At 46.5% G+C, this 15,226-nt stretch overlaps 1 protein-coding gene across 1 annotated transcript in view; it reads left to right on the top strand.

The window, feature by feature from the left end:
- Window positions 1-7,802, top strand: part of LOC144889882 (uncharacterized) — a 9,112-nt gene extending 1,310 nt beyond the window's left edge. The window contains exons 3-5 of the mRNA XM_078771085.1: window positions 5,103-5,243; window positions 5,374-6,228; window positions 6,259-7,802. Coding sequence (XP_078627211.1) covers window positions 5,587-6,228; window positions 6,259-6,600 — 984 coding nt within the window. The 5' untranslated portion in view covers window positions 5,103-5,243; window positions 5,374-5,586 and the 3' untranslated portion in view covers window positions 6,601-7,802. The remainder of the gene's footprint in view (window positions 1-5,102; window positions 5,244-5,373; window positions 6,229-6,258) is intronic.
- The last annotated feature ends 7,424 nt before the right edge of the window (window positions 7,803-15,226 follow it).

The raw sequence follows: 15,226 nt of genomic DNA, 5'->3' as shown, positions 1-15,226 counted from the left end.
AGCAGTACTCCATCAAATTGTGGTTGAAAGCCTTGTTTATGGTGAGATGCTCAGTCGTGCCAATGAAGAACTTCACACGACGAAGGATGCCCAGTCGGCGACTGCCTTTGGAGGCCAGCTTGGAAATGTGGTTTTCCCAGGAAAGATCATGGCAGATAGTGCGACCCAAAAGCTTGAGTTACAGCGGTTTTCCAGATGGTCTTTACAAAAAGAAATAGTTAGGATGTGAGATTTGTCAGGATTGAATGACATGTTCCACTTTTTTGACCAGTTTGTGACTTTATCCCGTATCCCGTGTGACCAGTGAGGCTAACCCCCGCTCTAGCAGGGAACATGGCCTTAAAATGCATGTTGTTGTGTTGTGTTGTGATTTTATCCCGTCTGCAGAGAGTGAAGAGGCAGCTGCCTGTCAATCTCGGCGTTGAGATAAGTAGCAGCAGAGGGTGGAGTCATCAGCAAAAAGATAGAGAGGATTTTTCAGAGAGTTGCACAGCTCATTAATGAATACCAGAAAAAGCACAGGGCCCAGAACACTGCCTCGAGGAACTCCAGCCTTAACAGGAAGGGGAGATGAGAGAATTCCATTCAGGGCCACACGTTTACTACGACTGGAGAGGAACTCCACAAGCCATGGGTGGAGATTTCCTTGGATACCATAAGAGGAGTGTTTGGTGAGCAGGACAGGGTGACTGAACGTATCAAATGCATGACATATGTCAAGGGAGACGGCTCTGATTTCCTGTTCAGCATTGAGGCCTCAATCCATTGTTGAGACAGCAGAAGCAGCATGTCCCAATTGGAGTGGCCTGGTCTTAATCCAAAATGATGATCACAGATCAAGCCTTTGGAGACTAGGAAGGATTTATTTATTATCAGAAGCGATGATGGATTCCATGACCTTGCTGATTATAGGGAGTCGGCTCATTGGTCTGCAATGTACCCCTGTACCGGTGTGTACCCCGGTTTAGAATAGGTACACCGTATCCCTGCGTGTCGTAAGAGGCGACTAAAAGGGTTGGCATCAGGAAGGGCATCCGGCCATAAAAACATTGCCTCAAAAAGAGAACCATGACAATTACAACGAGATATGGGCAGGGTACAGCCCGAAGTACCCCGTGGGGGACCCCACTCCCTCTCATCAAAACTCAAGGTGGGGAACCCGATCGAAGCAAGGTGGAAATCACTCCATTTATGACGACGAAAAGTCTGATGCCCTACGTGGAGATCGGTTTCTGAGGTTTGGGACGTGGAATGTAGGGACAATGACAGGGAGATCAGGAGAAGAGGTGGAAGTATTGGTCAGAAGAAGAGTGGACATATGTTGTGTGCAGGAGACAAGATGGAAGGGAAGTGGTGTGAGAATGGTGAAGGGCAGGCAGGGACAGAAATACAAGTTTGTGTGGCAAGGGTGCCCAGAAGGCGTGAATGGTGTTGGTGTCCTGTTTTCTGAAGAGTTTGTAGACAGTGTGGTGAGTGTGACGAGAGTGAGTGAAAGGTTGATGATGGTGAAAATGATGATTGGAAAGCTCTTGGTGAACGTCATCTCGGGATATGCTCCGCAGGTTGGTCGGAGCGATGAAGAGAAGGACAAGTTCTGGTGTGCAATAGAGAAGCTGGTGGAAAACGTGAAAGATAAGGAAGTTGTTGTGGTAGGAGGAGACCTAAATGGACATGTGGGAAGGAGTATGGACGGTTTTGAGGGAGTTCATGGGGGTTACAGATATAGTGTGAGAAATGGAGACGGTGAAAGGATTTTGGAGTTTGCTGATGGAGCTGATTTGTTGATTTGTAATACTCAGTTCCAGAAAGAGGATAATAAGCTTGTTACATACACGTCAGGTGGGTCGACGACAACCGTTGACTACCTGATGGTGCGTAGGCGAGATAGGGGGCACCTCCGGGACACAAAGGTGATCCCGGGGGAGGAGGCTGTTTCACAGCACCACTTGGTTGTCTGCGACATAAGGTTGAAAGGTGCGAGGAGAGCTCGGCGGGTGAAGTACCAACCGAGAATGAAGGTGTGGAGGTTGAAAGAGGTGACAGTGAGGGAGGCATTAAAAGAGAGGCTGAGTATGGGTGAGGATGATGTGGTTGAGCTTGAAAGTGGTTGGATGTCAATGAAAGAAAGTCTGTTGGGAGCCGTTGGTGAGGTATGTGGATGGACAAAAGGACCACCAAGGCACTGGCAAACATGGTGGTGGGATGATGAAGTTCGAAAGAAGATTGACGAGAAGAGGAAGAAGTTCAAGGAGTGGCAGAAGGCGAAGCGTACGGGGGCAGAAAAGGAAGAGCATGAAACTTATAAGGCAGCCAAGAAGGCTGCAAAGAAAGAGGTAGCAAAGGCGCAGGAGGCATGTCGGAAAATGTTCGGAGAACGCTTGGATTTGGAAGAGGGTCAGAGAGCGGTATTCAGGATGGCAAAGCAGATAGCGAAAGAGGTGTGATGTGATGGGGGTGAGTTGCTTGAAGGATGAAGTGGGACAAATCGTTGTGGACCCAGATGGAATTAAAGGAAGATGGAAGAGATATATGGAAATACTGTTGAATGCAGAGAATGAATGGGATGGCAACATCGAGAGTAACCCAGTTTTAGGACCGGCAGAGAAAATAACCGAGAAGGAAGTTGAGGAAGCGATTAAAGCAATGAAGAGTAGAAAAGCGGGAGGGCCGACGGGAGTTGTGGGAAATATGTTGAAGGCAGCAGGAAGTTGGGAGTGTGAAGAGAATGACAGAGATCTGTAATCTGGTGGTGAAAAGGCTGCATTCCAGTGGACTGGGAACTGAGTACCCTCGTTCCTCTATACAAGGGGAAAGGTGACCCTCTGGACTGTGGCTCGTATTGAGCGATAACGTTATTGGAGCCTGGAATGAAGGTATTGGAAAGGGTGTTGGAGAGGAGGATAAGGAAGAAAGTGAAGATTGACAAAATGCAGTTTGGATTTATGCTAGGAAGAGGAACGACAGATGCACTTTTTATTGTGAGGCAGTTGCAGGAGAAGTACATGGAGAAGAGGAAGAAGTTTTTTCTTGGGTTTGTTGATCTGGAGAAAGCATTCGATAGGGTTACACGTGAAGTGACATGGGCATTGAGGAAGTTAGGAGTGGAGGAATGGTTGATCAGAGTAGTGATGGCAATGTACAAAAGAGCGTGCACAGCTGTAAGGACAAAGGACGGGAACAGTGGTGAGTTTGAGGTGAAGGTGTGAGTGCATCAGGGGTCGGTACTAAGTCCACTACTATTTGTAGCTGTGATGGAGGTGTTGGCTCAGAACGTAAAGGAGGGTTTACCGTGGGAGTTGTTGTATGCAGATGATCTGGTGTTGATTGCAGAAAGTATGGATGGACTGAAGGAGAAGATGAAGAAGTGGAAGGAATGTATGGAGACGAAAGGTCTGAAGGTGAATATCGGAAAAACAAAGGTGATGGCAAGTGGTAAAGCATGTGGTAATGTGGAAAGAAATGGGAAGTGGCCATGTGCTATGTGCAGGAAGGGTGTCGGAGTGAACTCAATTCATTGTACAATGTGCGCTGAGTGGGTTCATCAAAAATGTAGTGGTTTGAGAGGGTCATTAACCAGTGTGGCAGCTACATTCAAGTGTAAGGTGTGCACAGAGGGAGCTGCAGATGGAGGAAATGTTGAGTTGGATCTTGGAGACGGCATGAAGCTGGAAGGTGTGAAAACATTTTGTTACCTAGGAGACATGCTGAATGGAGAAGGTGGATCAGACTCGGCAACGGTTGCTAGAGTGAGATGTGCATGGAAGAAGTTTCGGTAACTGAGTGGCGTGCTGACGAGGAGGGGAGTGTCGTTGAAGCTGAAGGGAAAGGTGAATGCTGCATGTGGTTGAAGTGTTATGATTTATGGGAGCGAGACATGGGTAATGAACGTAGAACAGCAACGAAGGCTGGAAAGGGTGGAAATGTGAATGGTTTGGTGGATGTGTGGAGTATTGTTGAGAGAGAGGAAGCCAAATGATGAATTGCGAAAGATGATGGGAATAGAGCCTGTGATGGATGCTGTGAAGAGAAACAGTTTGAGATGGTTTGGTCATGTGTTGAGGAAGGATGAAAGTGACTGGTTGAGAAGATTGATGGAAATGAATGTGGAAGGAAGTAGAGGACGGGGAAGACCGAGAAAGACTGGGCTAAAGATGGTCGAAGAAGAAATGCGGGCCAGGGGGTTAACAAGGGGAGATGCAGAAAATAGGGCAAAATGGAGAACATTGTCATGGGGACCGCAAGGCTAACCCCCACTCTTGTTGGGAAAATGGCCTTTTAAAATGCCTGTTGTTGTTGTTGCTCATTGGTCTGCAGTTGCAGGGATCTCTTTTTGCACATTTTTTTTGTAAAGCGGTAATGTTGGCTGATTTCCAAGCAGATGGCAGATGACCTTGAGCAAAAGAGAGGGTGAAGAGACCAGAGAGAGAGTGTGATAGCACGGCAGAGCAGGATTTGGGGACCCGTGGGCTGATGCTGTCTGGGCCAGTTGCGGAATCAGAGTCGAGAATTGACAAACTTCTCCCCCTTGTTGGGAGAGAAGGGCACAGAGTCTGGAGGCAGCTGGGTATGACTGGTTAAGGTGGGTACAGAGAGCGATGGGTTTGGGACACAACATTTTGAGGCAAACACGGAGTTGAGGCATTCAGCTTTTTCAGGTGCAAAGTCAGGTGTGTGGCCGTATGAGGTAAGGGAGGGCATGGAAGGGGAACAAACAGCAGAAACAGATTTGACCAGATGCCACCAGGACTTGGAGGAGGGAGACAGGTTTGAGAGTTCAGTCTTCAGAGTAGAGTGGAGTTAATTTTTTCAATCTTTATTTTATTTAAATTGAATTAAATACTTTAACCCTGCTGAACACAAATGGCCTGCTTGTTCGTTCCACGAACCTCCAGTTTAGCAGTACTTGAACATGTGAAATAGGGTGGCGTAGAAGACGACTTCAATTGCGCTTAATATCCGGAATTTTTGTTTTAACCAATCTCAAACTTCATTATTACATTAAAATTGAAGTATACATTCCATGAAGTAACATGTTCTATGAAATCTCAAGATGGTTCTCCATCTCATTTCCCTGCAAAAAACTGACCCTGACTTGTACACAGGTGATGTCTATTCTGTAAATGTAGAAGGCAGACAACACAACAACGATTTATCTGTCACAGAAGATTCAAAATGTGCTTCTGCAAAGGAAGGATCAGATGGTATTGACATGACAAATGGAAGTGCTTCCTGTTTTGCAACTGGTGAGTGGAAACGTAAAAAATTAACATACAATATTTTGTGTTGAGAAAATATATAATTTTCGGAGAAGTGTTAAATATTTTGCATTTTGATTTTGACAAAGAAAAGGAAATGTGTTCTTTGTTTCTGTAGAACAAACCAGAAGAAATTTGGGACAAATAAGGTCCAGTCACAGCTTGGCACTGAGGAAGAAGCCTTTTTTGAAGAAACAATCATGAAATCAAGACTCGCTTTCTATAAAATACAAGTGCATGACTTGGCCTCGCAACACCAAGATTAATATTAAATTAAACAAACAATAAGGGTCAAGAAAGGCGAATACATTGTAAGTGTAATGTGTGCAGAATGGATTTTGCTTCAAGGAGTAACATGAAAATGCACATGACGATACACACTGGAAAACGCCCCCACACGTGCTCCGTCTGTGAAAAAGATTTCTCTTGTAACAGCAGTTTGGAAAGGCATATGAAGATCCACACAGGAGAGCGTCCACACAAATGCTTGATATGTGATCAAGGTTTCTCTGAAAAACACCAATTTAAATTACATTTGAGGATCCATACAGGAGAGCGTCCTCACAAATGCTCGATATGTGATAAAGGTTTCTCTCAAAAAGGCAATTTGAAATTACATATGAGGATCCATACAGGAGAGCGACCCCACACATGCTCGATTTGTGATAAAGGTTTCTCTCAAAACAGAGATTTGAAATTACATATGAGGATCCATACCGGAGAGTGTCCTTACAAATGCTCCATTTGTGATAAAGGTTTCTCTAAAAAAGGCAATTTGAAATTACATTTGAGGATCCATGCAGGAGAGCGTCCTCACACATGCTCGATATGTGATAAAGGTTTCTCTCTTCTAGGCAGTTTGAAATTACATTTGAGGATCCATACAGGAGAGCGTCCTCACACATGTTTGATATGTGATAAAGGTTTCTCTCTTACAGGCAGTTTGAAATTACATATGAGGATCCATACAGGAGAGCGACTCCACAAATGCTCGATATGTGATAAAGGTTTCTGTCAAAGCAGAGATTTGAAATTACATTTGAGGATCCATACAGGAGAGCGTCCTCACACATGCTCGATATGTGATAAAGGTTTCTCACTTCCAGGCAGTTTGAAATTACATATGAGGATCCATACAGGAGAGCGACCCCACAAATGCTCGATATGTGATAAAGGTTTCTCTCAAAAAGGTCATTTGAAATTACATATGAGGATCCATACAGGAGAGCGTCCTCACAAATGCTCGATATGTGATAAAGGTTTCTCTCGAAAAGACAGTTTGATATCACATATGAAGATCCATACAAGAGAGCTGAAATCTGAAATACCAGGATATGAAAAATGATGTGAAGTGGATTTCGCAATTGAAGAAACCTGAAATTGTACCTGTGATGGTCAGAGCAACAGGGAATCCAGATGATCAAGAAAACCCGAACTGAGTACTTAAAAACCATTCCAGGGAATATCACGACAAACAAACTGCAGGTGGAGGGTGTCAGAGGTTCAGTGAGAATTCTAAAACGAGCCCTTGGAACAAAACTATGAGAATGAAGTTTCACAAACTGGTTCATGAATAATGATTCTTTACCGAAAAAGGTGGAGATTTTGGATTCTGGGAGAACTTCCTCCCACCTCATAAAACCCGCATATGGAGACAACAACCAACAATACCATCCTTACAAATGTTTTATTTGTGACAAGGATTTTATTACTCAACGAAGCTTGAGCTTCCGTCGTGCAACCCACGCTGGAGTGCTCGCATAAAAAATGCTCTGACTGGGAAAAGTTTTGTTGATAAAGGTTTGATAAATTCACATAGCATTACTCATGCTGGGTTGAACGTGCCCTCTTTGTAAGCGATCCTCAGCAGGAGGCAGGGTATTCAGTGAACAAGTAAGGAGAAAGCAGTCTTGAAAACATACAGCCCTTTGGGTATATGCAGCACAACTCCTCTAAATACCATCTGGAACCCCTGACAACCAGCCAGCACCCCACACCCCTTGATGAAAGCCATACGGCTGGCTGTCACCAGAATGTCTACAACAATGACTGCAAATTGCTGCCAAAAGACAACAAGAATCTCAACATTCTAACCCCATCTGCTCAAGTTTTAAGAAAATGACAGCTTATTTAAAAAATGTAAAATTTATTTATCAGGTTCTCCATATTCTCATAATAGAGAATTGTTGAAAATCTGACGCCAAAAACTCAAATGGTAACAGAACGTAATCTCTCAATCTGATCTTGGATCTCATTGTGCTTCTTTCATTGTCTTCGTTCGGTTGCCAGTTTGCAGTTATTGTCTGTCCTTGCCATGTGTCCAGCCAAGTTCCATTTGAGTTTTTTGATTGTGACCAGTGTTTAGGAATTTTGTTTTCTCTCTGATTTAGTTGTTTTTCTTGTCCCCTTTTGGTTTTGCTCAGATGGCATCTTTGCATGGCAGTTTGAACACCAATGTATACTAAATCTTTGCTGTAGTCCATGTTTCATTGCCGTGTGTGATATTGGGAGAACACCCTTGTTGTAAAATTGTTTATCAGAAGAAGACTCCTGCCTTTGTTTTTCATGAAACCTGAAGTTGTGAAGGGTTCCAACAGAAATGTCCTCAAAGCACAAATGCACTGTCTGTGTTATTACCCTCGCCAGAGGAGAGGGTATTGCATTTGAGGCAGTTTATTACTTGGAGTGGGTGGGGTGGGGTGGAGTGGGTGGGGTGGGGGGATTTTTTGCAAGTTTGTTGATCACTCCGGTTTGTGTGTTTGTCTGTCCGCTCACTTATACTTGACTACAGGTTTTAGTTTTTAACTGATCTTCACGAAACCACCAAATGGTAGAGTTCGTGGTCTGACAAATTCCTATATATTTTTGAGGTCAAAGGGTGAAAAGGTCAACATAGGCCAAATGTCAACCACCTTTTTTCAAATTTCTAAAATCCTCAATTTTCATCCGATTGACTTGAAATTTGAATAGCATTTCCATGTCACTGACTGAATTCAACCACCAACTATTTTAGAGATCAACATAGGCCAAAGGTCAACCATATTTTTTTGAATTTCTAAAATCCTCAATGTTCATCCGATTGACTTGAAATGTGAATAGTATTTACATATCAGCTTGCTGAATTCAACCACTAACTATTTTTGAAATCAACATCGGCCAAAAGGTCAACATAGGCCAAATTGTCAATTTTCATCTGATTAACTTAAACTTTGAAAACGATTTGCATGTCAGGTCATTGAATTCAACCACTAATTATTTTTGAGGTCAAAAGAATGCTCCACTGAGTGCCACTCTACTTTGTTCTGTTTTGCCAAGTGTCGCTCTATGAGTCATTTTTCGTCTGTCTGTCTGTCTGCCTGAGCATGATATCTCAGAAAGTTGAGATATTCATCAACATATGTACAGAGAAACACATATATATATATATATATATATATATATATATATATATATATATATATATATATATATATATATATATATATATATATATATATATATATATATATACACAGTTGCATATATAGGTTAAAATACATTTACTTCTTCATGCAGCTGTACAAATCAAATTGGTGCCCCTTTATATGAACTTTTCAGAGCATCACTTGGTTCCTCCGAAGAGCACGTGGGTCGTCCAGCATAAACAACGATATTTTTTGAATGTCCTTTATTTTCTATTGTTTGGCATTTTCTCCAAGCTATTCTCGGACTTTCTTCCGGACCTTAGGCCCCCAGGCTACGGCTAACTCCACGGCCCATTGGGTTGTTGAGCAACCGTGGATGCTGGTTGAGATATTTGTGTCTAACAGGGACCCCACACCTTCATGTTGTGTTATCTGTTGGTAACCCAATGACCTTGGCTAATGACCATGCCCTTAACATTCACCCGGCCTTCACCTCCTATTAGTACTACGGCCGAGCAAACTGAGTAAACACTGGCAAAACATTACCGAAGCGAAACGGTGGGGCAGAACTCCTGGCGATCAACTACGTACACCTTTATGTCGGATCAATGGAAGAAAGGGCAAGGACGAAGCAGATGGGAAATGCACGAGTATTTATCACAAAGCATTGGTGAAAAACACTTTATTTATAGGTCTTTATTAACGAAGCAAAATCAAAGGCAAAAGGGAATGTATCTTCAACAAAAAACAAAGTAAAAAAGACACGAAAGAGCAGACTTATCCTTAGTATCCCTATAGGATCTTAATTACAAACAGAGACAACGAAAGAGGCAGTTAGGAGTATGGGAACGACTCCAGGCTCACCTCAACTAGCCAGGTGGGTCTGGATGGGGCCAAATAATACAGGTGGGGGGAGGAAGTTATAATGAGCGGGTGATGCAGTGTTAATGTCGGAGTGGTGTCACTGCACGTTCCAGCAGACGAACGTGACCCAGAGTGGTTCATTCCCTGCAGGTGAACCTTCGAGCAACTCGTGACTGCCGAGCTCGTTCTGAGGCACCCCAAGGAAGCTCACCACCACGGCAGCTCAGCACCACTGCAGCTCACTGCAGCTCACCACAGCTCACCACCACCACCCCAAATTCAGCTGCCTTCTGCCCTTTCTACTTTCCATGCAGGGCGTGGCTTCCAGGCGAGCACAGCCCATGCAATCGTCTGTCAGCCTAATGCAGCATTCTCCATTGGTGCGCACATGAAGGGGGGAGGGACCCACAATGAGGCCCATGGAAATTCCCAGTGTGTAAGGCAGCTTTCAACAAAACCCTCTCCTGCACCTCACAAATAAAGCGGTAAGGGTGTCTCCCACCTCTTCCCTCCCACGGGAATGTTCCTTATACAGTATGCATATCGCACGACTTGGCGTGCCACTTCTTTGTACAGCACTTGGTGTGCCTGAAAGATCCGGCCTCATTCTCCCTGCATTTGGTTCGAGTGAAAAGAAAGGTTTGTTTGAAAGGCGTGTATTTGGGGTGTTCCCCGGGTCACGAAGGTCGAAGTACAAGAAGGTAAGACGCCCGATCTGGAGGATTGTTGGTAATTAATTGTTACTTTGGGGGCTTCGGTTGCCGGTATGAGTTTGGATGGATGATAATTACCAAAAATGAAAGAGTAAAGAATTGAACAATCGGAGGTGGGAATGAACTGCTCGTGGGGTGGAACGGACGGACCGAAAGCGGATTGAAGGAAAGAGATCGTTGTAAATGGGGAGACACCACAACGGGAACACATGGACGAAACCTGCGTTCCGCAACCTTTTTAGCCCGGGACCCAATAAAAACCCAGGCATCCAGTCACGCCCCATGGAGCCCCTCCCCCCTCCCCCACAAACCGCCACTGAAATTTCGATTGCTTATGACGTTAATATTTTGGTAAGGGTTCGGTTCATCATCTTTGTACAGTAGTACAACTCGTAATTGAACAATAAAGCAAAGTGACGACAATCATACCAAACACTGTCCTTATTTTGTTGTTATTTTGTACGGATCTCCACGACCATGAGGAGAGAGAGCGAGAGACCACGCCCCCATTGAGAATGAGCAGCGACTTCGATCACAGACACCGCCCACTTGATATTATTGTCAGCCAATCAGGTGTAAACTCCCTGCCTTGTTAGCAGCTTCGGAAGAGGTGCATCCGGATGTAGATTTAATGAAGAAGATGAATCTCACAACATTCATTGGCGGTGTATCTTTTGTGAAATAGAATAAAACTTTGATTATTAAAGTGATGCGCCAAGATAAGGTGTTTGAACTTTATTTTAATCTTCATCGTGAATAGATGATGAACTTAAAATGTAACTTGAACTGATGCACAAAACAAGAATAACTTTTACTGAAAAAACCCGATAGGTATCTGAACTTTAAATATCCAGGTTCAATGTTCCGTTATCATGAACAACATTAAATAAACAACTTTCACTGATTAAACCCGAAAGTGAAACTTACAAGCCTAATTCAAATGTTCCGTTACCATCATTGTCGATGTGGATTATCCACATCATGCGATGGTTGACTTTGCATATTGGCTCCGAGATCATCGATTCGGCTTTGAAGCGGCGACAATGTGATTCTCAGGTTGGCGCACAGGGCCACTGTCTCCAGTTTGTTTCGATACTTGGACTTCAGATATGTCACCGTTGTGAAACCTGCCGCACACATCCACGTCGTCGTGAATGGCAGCAGGAAATTCCCACCTGTAGTCAGGCAGATAGGTGTATCCATCATAAGAATTGTGGGTTTAGACGTACAAGCATGAAATTTGGCACAGTCATAGATAATAATCTAATGAATAATTCCAGATATGGACCCACCGCGAAAACGTCCTATGGTAGCCATGGCGGCCATTTTACAAAATGGCCGTTTTGACCGCGATTATTTTTTACCGGACGACACAAATGCTTCTTTATGTTCTAATGAAATGACTCTAGATACACATATATGCCATAATTGTATTCTCCAAATGACCACAATTTGCATTTGTGTTGCCAGCAATGTCAATTAACCCACCAAGCACTGTAACGGTAACATATTACTAGATAGTTCCAGTTTGATCTTGTTTATACGTCACAATTTTCTCCACCACACTGGCACAAAGCGGTACATTTCAAACTAGCTTGTTTGCACTTGCATCGTCCCTTGCAACCCTTTTTGCATTTACAACAAATCAGCTCCCTTGATGAAATGCTGGCTTCAGGAAGCATGGACCACAGGGGTTTCCAGTTGTGGGGATCGATCCATCCCCAATCCCCAGGTGAGGGCAGATCCATAACAATCTTGAGCATGTTTCCCCAGCAGTGGCCACCCGTGTACACAGCCCTCTTGATTTGTTGTACCAGGGCTCCTCTGGTAGGAGGAATAGCTTGCATGGCTCGTCCTTTCTTCGTGAAGAGTGCCTGTCGAGCTTCGTCTATGTTGACGAGATTGCTGGTGCGATCGTAGAGAAGAATGGTGAACCGCTCGGGCACTGCCACAATGTCATCAGAGATGTCTGCTGTCCCCGTGGAGAGATGAACTAACGCTGGCGTCAATTCGTCAAATACTTTCCAGGTATCCCAGGCTGTATTCTTGCCCCGTGTATTAAATGACGAGACTGTGTCACACCCTGTGTATGCATGGAACATCGGGAGGGCCTGTGACTTATCTGGTCCGAGGAATGCTGCAATTTCATGTGCTGGAATATACCTGAAGTGCTGGCCTGTCCCAAAGGCCACCCAAAGCTCCTGGATTTTGAGTTTGGTTGTTGCTGCCACAGCCAATACCACTATATCTGTATCCACCGTACGCAGAAGAATTTTCTGAAATCCATCACGGACTGCATCCGCGAGATGTATCATCATTCGTGTATCAGCCTCCTCATGGTCACATGGGGCAAGATGACTGGTGTCGCGTGCGGGAATGCACGTCACATCTGAACCATCCGTGGTGACTATCTGCTTATCTGATACAAGATGTGTGATGTGTTTTGTCAAGAAGGCAAACAGTTCTGTTTTGTTTGCATCAATTCTCAGGAACTGCTGCCAATTTCCTGGAAGAACAGTGGATCCGTCAACTCTCCTTCGAATGCCTTTCCCACGTTTGTCCCTGGCTTGAGATTTCAGGCTGTTGTCACGGTACTGGTCCCAGACTATATCCACACGACAGGCTCTTTGCAAGTGACCTTGTATGTGTGGCAAGAATACTTTCAGCGCATAATCATCAAAGGTTTTGGCAGCAACTGGTTTCAGAACGTTCACCAACACTGCCCCGTCAAGGATAGTGACGTCAGTATCTGGTTTTGGAGCATCACCTCTGACCTCTGCGCAACTCTCTAGACACACCAATAGATCTGATTTGAGACATACTAGACTAAAAGCGGCCATTTTGTAAAATGGCCGCCTCGGCTACCATAGGACGTTTTCGCAGTGGGTCCATATCTGGAATTATTCATTAGACTATTATCTCTGACTGTGCCAAATTTCATGCTTGTACGTATAAACCCACAATTGTTACACCTATCTGCCTGACTACTGAGGCTATGCAATGCGACGTGTTTGTTGACGACTGCGAATATTTCTACGGCCGTGGTCTTGGTCTGTCGCTCGTCACATGCCAGAAGATCCTCCATAACATCATCGCCATGCCGATAACGAACAAAGATGAGGATCAACGGCTTCTGTGCGATGTCCATTGACTCGTCCAACTGGACGATAAACTTGTTGGCCTCTAGGTTTGCGTACAGCTGGTGCTCGATGTCTTCGCCCATGTCTATTATCCGTCGGCGAATCGTGTCTGCAGAAAGCGGATTGGTGCAGCTTATCTTGGAAGCCGCCGTCTGTCCAACACTTCTCTGCACATCGCCTTGGCGCATGGCAGGATGAGTTGCTCTGCAATACAAGATAAATAAAATAACACATTGTGGCGGACACGATGACTCGCTGGCGCAGTGACATAATTCCGAGCACCAGTGGGTGTCGGCCACGCCCCAGGTGAGGCGTGGCCTCCGGATATACACGCGGGCTCGCAGTCCAGAGCACGGTAGTGCTGACGAGTGAGCATGCAATAAAGAGCTCTACCTAACCCAAAGCGTTGTGGCCTAGCTTTATTTAACGTTCGTGCCCAGCACCGCACTACACTGGTGACCTCCGACTGGTTCAGCCGTTGCTGTTCCCCGAACGCGCTATGGCCATCAATGCTGCCGCGATCAAGCTACCGGAGTTCTGGGAAGCGCAGGCCGACACCTGGTTTCTACAGGCCGAGGCCAAATTCCAGCTCCGGGGCGTCACGGCAGATGACACAAGGTACTTTTACGTGGTCGCGGCCCTTGGATCCGGCACGGCCGCCCGAGTCGTGTCTTTCCTCCGGCACCCGCCGGACGAGAGCAAGTACGCGGCGCTCAAGCGGCTTCTCCTCGACACGTTTGGCCTCACAGAGGCCGATCGCGCTGAACGTCTTTTGGACCTTCCCGTACTTGGCGAGACATGACCGTCCGCCCGCCTGGATTACATGCTGTCCCTGCTCGGCGACGGCCACGCGGATTTCCTCTTCCGTGCTCTCTTCCTCCGCCAGCTGCCTGTACCGGTACGGCTCGCGCTGGCCGGTACGACCATTACGGAACCGCGTGCCCTGGCCAGGGAGGCGGACAGGTTTTTTGCAGCCCACGACGCACGGCCGGCATATAGCACGGCCGTCGTGGATCCCGGCGCCACGCACGGCGCAGATTGGGCGGATCCGCGTTTGCGTTCGGATCCCCCCGAACACGGCGCAGGTTGGGCGGATCCGCGTTTGCGTTCGGATCCTCCCGAACACGGCGCAGGTTTGGCGGATCCGCGTTTGCGTTTGGAATCTCCCGAAAATGGCGCAGGTTGGGCGGATCCGCGCGTGGCCGCCACCACGCCCCACCCACCACCGTCGTCACGACCGGCGCGACAACCACCACCGGGCCAGACCTGGTGCCACTTCCATACCAGGTTCGGCCACAAGGCCAGGTCCTGCCGCCCGCCTTGTACTTTTGGCAGGTCGGGAAACGGCCAGGCCGGCGCTCACTTGCTGCCATGAGCGTCGGCCATACTGGCAGCCTGCTGTTCATAACGGACACCTCCTCGGGTCGTCGCTTCCCATGCGACACGGGAGCGCAGGTGAGCGTCCTCCCTGCCTCCGCGTCCGACAAGCAAGCTGAGGGCCGGGGCCCCGCTTTGCTTGCCGCCAACGGCACGCCCATCCGCACATTCGGAAAGCGTTGTCTCTCGCTGCGGTTCGGGGGGCAGCGCTTTCAGTGGTCGTTCGTTACTGCTAGTATCCCCATGGGCCTACTCGGAGCGGACCTCCTCTGTGCGCATGGGCTGCTGGTGGACGTGAGGCACAGACGCCTTGTCCGAGCCGAAACCTTCAGCTTCCTTGCTTGTGCGCTGAGCAGTTCGTTGAGCAGCTCCCTGGGCGGCTCACCGAGCGGCTCGCCAAGCGGCTTGCTGAGCGGTTCGGACCCGGCGAGGTTGGTCTGCACGCTTCCGGCAGACGACGAGTTCACCCGCCT

Source organism: Myxine glutinosa, chromosome 1 (genome assembly GCF_964187855.1).
Source record: "Myxine glutinosa chromosome 1, kmMyxGlut1.1, whole genome shotgun sequence".
NCBI lineage: Eukaryota > Metazoa > Chordata > Myxini > Myxiniformes > Myxinidae > Myxine > Myxine glutinosa.
Note: the sequence above shows the minus strand (reverse complement) of the source record. Positions and strands in the feature narration are given on the sequence as shown.